Genomic DNA, 7,907 nt, shown 5'->3' with positions numbered 1-7,907 from the left:
AAACTTACTGTGACACATTTAGTTGCACAATAACAATTGTGTATTTGAAAGTAAAATAAAGTAAAATTCACATAAACTTACTGTGACACATTTAGTTGCACAGTAATAATTGTGTATTTGACAGTAAAATAAAATTTACATGAACTTACTGTGACACATTTAGTTGCACAGTAATAATCGTGTATTTGACAGTAAAATATAGTAAAACTCACATAAACTTACTGTGACACATTTAGTTGCACAGTAACAATTGTGTATTTGACAGTAAAATAAAGTAAAATTTACATGAACTTACTGTGACACATTTAGTTGCACAGTAATAATCGTGTATTTGACAGTAAAATATAGTAAAACTCACATAAACTTACTGTGACACATATATATATGCATAGGAACAATTGTGTATTTGACAGTAAAATAAAGTAAAATTCACATAAACTTACTGTGACACATTTAGTTGCACAGTAACAATTGTGTATTTGAAAGTAAAATAAAGTAAAATTCACATAAACTTGCTGTGACGCATTTAGTTGCACAGTAACAATTGTGTGTTTTACAATGAAATGATAATCAACGTAAACTTGCTTCTCAAACATTGAAGTATCGATTTCTGGCAGGGAGAAGTTATTATCATTTCTATAAAATAATTTACGATGCTATATTTCACGTGCTTATAAGGCAGATTGTTGAAATGCCTCAGGATAGTGTAGAAGTTGCCCACACAGAGTGAGCTCTTGCTATTGTAATTATATTTAAAAACAAAACTGAAACTGAAATTATTACGTGATGTTGTTTAGCAAGTAATTTTAATGACGTATTCTTTGCCATGGAAACCAAACCACAAGGTTTATGTTTACGTCGGTCGTATATCTCTTTCAAGCAAATAACAAACGTCTCCAGTCTGGGTAAACAACTCTTACTAGCTAACTTTTTTTGCACACTCTTGTTTTTCTGTATGTAGAATATTGATTTCGTACACATGTCTTTACATCATACTCGATAATATCGTCATCATTCGGTTAAGTCAAGATGAGTTCTTGACTAACTTTATGGTTAGTCAAGATGAGTTTTTGGCCCAATTTCTGGCCAGTCAAGATGAGTTTGACCCACCTTATGCCTAGTCAAGATGAGTTTTTGACACACATTATGCCCAGTCAAGATGAGTTTGACCCACTTTATGCCTAGTCAAGATGAGTTTTTGACACACATTATGCCTAGTCAAGATGAGTTTTTGACTAACTTTATGCCTAATCAAGACCAGTTTTTGACCCATTTTAAATCTAGCCAGGAAGAATTCTTAATGCGCTTTACATGTAGACAAAATGAGTTTAACTAATTTTACCTTTAATACAGATTATTTAAAACAATTTAATTATAGTAAAGATGAGTTTAATTCACTGTACGTTTAATTAACACAGTCTTCACACACTTTACACGTAGTCAAGATTAATTTAACTCACTCTACGTTTAATCAACACGATCTTCACACACTTTACACGCAGTCAAGATGAGTTTAATTCATTCTACGTTTAATCAACACGATCTTCACACACTTTACACGTAGTCAAGATGAGTTTAATTTATTCTACGTTTAATCAACACGATCTTCACACACTTTACACGTAGTCAAGATCAATTTAACTCACTCTACGTTTAATCAACACGATCTTCACACACTTTACACGCAGTCAAGATGAGTTTAATTCATTCTACGTTTAATCAACACGATCTTCACACACTTTACACGCAGTCAAGATGAGTTTAATTCATTCTACGTTTATTCAACACGATCGTCACACACTTTGAGATGAGTTTTTAATCTATTTAATAACATTATATTATTATTAAATTGTTTTATAACCTTTTTTCCAACAAATATTTTAGTAAACAAAATGTAGCAAAATGTGTCGGTTTAAGTTAATAATTCCAGGAAACAGTACTTTTTATCACATACAGAGTCCATTCAAAATATTTACTTCGTCTTATTTGATGTTCACCGAAAACTTACATCTGTTAATCAATTAAGTCATTCAGTATTTAGATTGAGAAATACTTACTAGGGGAATTTTCTCGTACTTTAATCCTATATTAGTGTTTGTTTACCCGCGAACTCCTCTCTCTTTCTCGCGCGCTGGGTAAAGTATATTCACTAAGGTTTTCAAATCACTTACTAAACTGAACATAAAAAAACAAATCTCAACATGGCACTATTGACTAAAAAATGTTAATATTACGCTATTAACTAAACATCATAGCATGACGGTAATAATTAAATATATCAATATGACAGTAACAACTATAGACTGTTACATGACGCTAGTAACTACAGTTAATAACATGACAGTAACAACTATAGATTGTTACATGACGCTAGTAACTACGGTTAATAACATGACAGTAACAACTATAAACTGTTACATGACGCTAGTAACTACAGTTAACAACATTACAGTAACAGCTATAGAGTACAGCATGACACTAGTAACTACGGTTAACAACATTACAGTAACAACTATAAACTGTTACATGACGCTAGTAACTACAGTTAACAACATTATAGTAACAGCTATAGAGTACAGCATGACGCTAGTAACTACGGTTAACATGAAAGTAACAACTATAGACTGTTACATGACGCTAGTAATTACAGTTAACATGAGAATAACAGCTATAGAGTACAGCATGACACTAGTAACTACGGTTAACATGACAGTAACAACTATAAGCGTCATGTAACAGTTAGTAACTACAGTTAACAACATTACAGTAACAACTATAGACTGTTACATGACGCTAGTAACTAAAGTTAACAACATTACAGTAACAGCTATAGAGTACAGCATGACGCTAGTAACTACGGTTAACATTACAGTAACAACTATAAACTGTTACATGACGCTAGTAACTACAGTTAACATGACAGTGACAACTATAAACTGTTACATGACGCTAGTAACTACAGTTAACAACATTACAGTAACAACTATAAACTGTTACATGACGCTAGTAACTACAGTTAACATGACAGTGACAACTATAAACTGTTACATGACGCTAGTAACTAAAGTTAACAACATTACAGTGACAATTCTGTATAAGGTTTAATAGGTATACTTCGATGGTAGGCTTACCCTACTGTAAAGGTTTGCCGCGTACAACAGGTCAAACGGTAGAGCCGCAAGAAGATCGACAACGAACCAGCTCCGAACGTAGTGAACAGCAATGGACTTGGACTTGGCGACAACTTCCCCATTCCTGCTGACAAACGTAGTACGAAAATTGATGGCAATGTCTGTAGGAAGAACCATATAGTTTAATAAACCAGAAACGATAAAATACTAAACATGAATAAGGTTGTAGCTTACGGAGCAGTCTATTAAACACAGGACGTTGTAAACTAATTCACATTTGTGACATAATAAACTTGTATCAGTCATTCTGTTAGTCAGGGAGACCTGTTAGGTGGGATGAATCTCTAATAAAGTTTTCCGGTACCTCCTTTTTTCTTTTTTTTTAATTCTGAACATTTTTGAATTCCTTGCAGTATCTGGAGTCTGAATTGCCCACTAGGTGGATCAATTAACACTAGTTTTCAACTATTATGGAGTAAAATCCACATCCCAATACAAAACTCGGAAGTTGCGCAATACAAGATCTGCATATTCAGCTCTATAAATCCGTTTTCTCCACGGTTTTCGCGAGCTCTGTCGACAGCGATGGCCGAAGAAGGCTCGACGAAGCTTACTTGCCGCTTTAAGTTGGTTAAGCGCAGTATCTGCCTGGTGTTGAACACTTCTACTGCAGGAGAAATACAGTCCGCCAACCCCTAAACTCCGCAACTCCATGGCTAAACATTAAAGGAAGTTGAGTTATTTTGGCAGTAAAGTGTTGTATTTAGGTTAATGAATCGAACCGTTTATCGGAGAATAATTTTTTGGTTCTATCCTGAATACTGGAAACCCTTACACCCCTCTACATCCCCAGAATTCTGCTTCATCGACTCAAAGACAATACTACTTCAAAAAATCAGTTTGACAATGTTCTAAGACTGAGTTGAAAGAAGTAACAGAATTTGTGATGTCACAGGCCTAAGGGTAAGCTCCACGTATCTCCTCCAAATATTTCCAGGATACGGATAATTCTGTCAATAGAAGGAGAACATACGCTTAATATCAAAATGATGGATAGTAGGAGCTCGAATGGGCGAGACAGCGAGGACGGCGAAAGTTGTGTATGTGAGAAATGTTGCCCTGAGAAATGTTGCCCATTCTATTATACCATTGCAATCATCTTCAGCTCTTCCTATTTGACATAAATAGTAAGAATCTTCCATATGAATTGCTAATATTTGTTGCTAAATTTTATCATTGGGCTAATTTATGTATAATTGTGGGAGTAGTAAAAATTAGTATAATGTACTAAACGCTCTATATTTCTGTGGTGGTAGTAGACAGGGTTTGATCCTGGGTCTTCTTGAAAGAGAAACTAAGGTGACATTTACTCTTCTGGATGTCTCCCCGATAACGACTTTAATCAACCAATTATTTGAACGTTTTTAAGAGTGGAGGGGAAGGTATACAGATTTGGCTGAATTTTATGCTAGAGTTCATAACAGAGAGTGCTATCAGTTATGTGGCCGTAAAAGGCTTTTTTTTTATCCTTATCTTTCTGATATGAAATTCATATCCCATTATTTCATACTATTCACTTTTATTCTCCAGTCTTTTTTCTCTGGTATGAAGGGTTGTTACACATATATCGGTTTTATCTAGACTTGTATGTCTATTGTGCTCTAGAATTCTAACTTTTGTTGTTGTTGTTTTGTTTATTTGTTTGTTTGTTTCTCCAGTACATTGGAGTCCACATTCACAGGGGGGGGGGTGTTGTAACTGACAGTACATTGGAGTCCACATTCACAGGGGGGTGTTGTAACTGATATTTTTGTCCTCCATTGGGTATCTAAACGGTTTATTGGGTAATAACTGCGATCGTATTTTCTTGTGGTTTCTGAATATTGGTTTGTTTTTACGTTGCTTACACATCCTTTGTGTGTTTACAGAAAGATCTCTGGCATATGGTTGTATGTTTGTCATCTTCCTCCATTTTTGTCTGGGATTCATTTACTTCTTTTGCGAGTGCTCCGTTGTTAATTGGTGGTACCTTTTTGCTTCTCAAGTCTTTCGATATTGCATATCTCGTGTTTATACTATTGGGGCGGTTTGGTTTATTGTTAGGATATCTACCCCGTTCCTGAGGGTTTCCTGTAAATTCTTGTGACAACGAACTGCGCATCTTGTTAACCCTCACGTCAAGGAATGTTTTTTTTTATCTTCCTTTGTTTCTATTCTGAATTATATTAGGATTGTTGTCCATTCAGATGGTTCACTAATACGTGAATTTTGTCTGTACTGTGTATCCGTATTACAAATGTATCATCAACATAATTGAGCCAAACCTTGGGGAGTAAAGTGACTTTTATTAGAGGTCGTTAACTCTAGAAATTATCAAATATTAGTGAATTATTGTTCAGTAACTTAAAAAAGTAACTAATTAATAATTAGGGTTAGGCGATCGTATAGGCCATGAAAATGATTGCTATTGGATTACAAAAATCTTACTTTATTTAACCAACTTTTTGATTTGGATAAACTCGGTGATAGTTTGGTCAAATGTGTTCTGAGCTTCTATTGGTTAATAATATTAATTTACATATCTTATGATTTCTCTTGTTGTTTTTCTAGTTCGTCACTACACCTACCTGCAATAAAAAAAGCTTCGACAATGACGTCAGATATGATTGTCTTATTCCTGGATGGAGTTTCCTTGTTGTTCCGAAAGGCGGCGCTGTAAGGTACGACGATAGCTACGTAGAAAGTAGAAATGAGAACTAGCCAGTCCCAGCAGGTTTTAAATACACCGTAATGGGAAACTATGAATTTAGACTTTTTAATGGCGGCCGTTTTGTACTCGGGAAGCGATGTCGAATGGAGGATATTCTGAAAAAAAAAGATAAACTATCCTCATAAATATTATAATGGATTATTAACTATGATTAGCTTATAACACATAAACGTTTGACTTCACGTCGAGTGTCTCAGATGAATAACTTATAACACAAACTTTTGACTTCTAGCGTCATTAATCACACAAACCTTTGATTACATGTCGAGTGTCTCAGTTGACTAGCCAATCGCTCGAACCCCTGATTTCACGTGTCCTACAAGGTGGTGAAAACAAAGTTGATATAGCACGACGTTTCGTTAGTGTTAACCTGACATCATCAGGCGACAAAAGTACAAGGTGGTGAAAACAAAGTTGATATAGCACAACGTTTCGTTAGTGTTAACCTGACATCATCAGGCGACAAAAGTACAAGGTGGTGAAAACAAAGTTGATATAGCACGACGTTTCGTTAGTGTCAACCTGACATCATCAGGCGACAAAAGTACAATAAAACTGAGGAAAAAATATGTAAAGGGCAGAAACAGAGAAAACTGAAATTTTTGAAAAGCATCAACGGTGTTTGATAAATTGTCCAATCAAGTGTAAGTGTTGGGGGGGGGCAGTGACGTCAGACGAGGGTAGAAGTTATAGTTTCCTAGGAATTTCGAACATATGATTTCGTAAGTCAGATTACGTTGGTCACTTATACTCTTAGGTCATTTTTGTTTATCGGTCAAATATTAGCTAGTTTAGTCGTTTAGGGTTGAGAAACGAAACACTGAGGTTGAGTGCTAGGTTGTTTCCGTTAGGGTTGAGAAACGAAATACTGAGGTTGAGTGCTAGCTTGTTCCGTTAGGGTTGAGAAACGAAACACTGAGGTTGAGTGCTAGGTTGTTTCCGTTAGGGTTGAGAAACGAAACACTGAGGTTGAGTGATAGGTTGTTTCCGTTAGGGTTGAGAAACGAAATACTGAGGTTGAGTGCTAGCTTGTTCCGTTAGGGTTGAGAAACGAAATACTGAGGTTGAGTGCTAACTTGTTCCGTTAGGGTTGAGAAACGAAATACTGAGGTTGAGTTGAAAAATTTTACTAATTTTCTCCAGATGTTTTTGATCTTTGTTGTAGAGTTGCAGGAAAAGGTGTAGACGTTTTTTTTTTGTTGTTGTTGTTTAGGTTTGTTAGGTGTTTTCTTAAAGAAATCTTTGTTTTGAAAGGCGAATATCACGTTGCTTATAATCTGTTGATTTCGATCAAGTAATTTTTGAGACGTCGCGTGTTATTTCACCTTATTTTTTTATTACATTTATCATTATAGCTTCTACTAGGCCCTCATTTCAAATCTTTAACGTATCTCGGTGGAGACATCTTTAATGTAATAATCTTACCAATTCACCCATCTCGGTGGAGCCATCTTTAACGTAATAAACATACAAACTGCCCCATCTCAGTGGAGCCATCTTTTATAAAAGTTTGAACTACAAAGACTTTAGAAGTTCTTCAACTTGTGTTAAATAAATAGCAAAGATTACATTGTTCAGCTTTAATTTGGATTTCATCTTGTCCTGGCGGTAATGTCCAGATAACTGATACAGTACTGCACGACTTCTGCGTCGCTGGTAGTGGCTACTCGGCAAGCATCCTTCGGCATCCAGGAAGCCGTTAGCATCTGTGAGATACAAGACTAAAATAACTAAAACTTCGAGTAAGAAATAGATAAGTGAAACTCGCTACTGGTAAGTGATAGGACACAAACTGCTCGCTAATGGTAAGTGATAGGACACAAACTGCTCGCTAATGGTAAGTGATAGGACACAAATTACTCGCTAATGGTAAGTGATAGGACACAAATTACTCGCTAATGGTAAGTGATAGGACACAAATTGCTCGCTAATGGTAAGTGATAGGACACAAATTGCTCGCTAATGGTAAGTGATAGGACACAAATTGCTCGCTAATGGTAAGTGAT

At 35.5% G+C, this 7,907-nt stretch overlaps 1 protein-coding gene across 1 annotated transcript in view; it reads right to left on the bottom strand.

Moving 5' to 3' along the window:
• Positions 1-7,907, bottom strand: part of LOC106473929 (potassium voltage-gated channel subfamily H member 8-like) — a gene marked incomplete at its 3' end in the record, with an annotated part of 43,612 nt that overhangs the window by 16,974 nt on the left and 18,731 nt on the right. Inside the window, exons 4-6 of the mRNA XM_022402326.1 lie at positions 7,471-7,607; positions 5,759-5,996; positions 3,132-3,292 (exon numbers count right to left, since the gene is read on the bottom strand). Coding sequence (XP_022258034.1) covers positions 3,132-3,292; positions 5,759-5,996; positions 7,471-7,607 — 536 coding nt within the window. The remainder of the gene's footprint in view (positions 1-3,131; positions 3,293-5,758; positions 5,997-7,470; positions 7,608-7,907) is intronic.

The sequence above is a fragment of the Limulus polyphemus genome, unplaced genomic scaffold, assembly GCF_000517525.1.
Source record: "Limulus polyphemus unplaced genomic scaffold, Limulus_polyphemus-2.1.2 Scaffold6644, whole genome shotgun sequence".
NCBI classification, from domain to species: Eukaryota; Metazoa; Arthropoda; class Merostomata; order Xiphosura; family Limulidae; genus Limulus; species Limulus polyphemus.
Note: the sequence above shows the minus strand (reverse complement) of the source record. Positions and strands in the feature narration are given on the sequence as shown.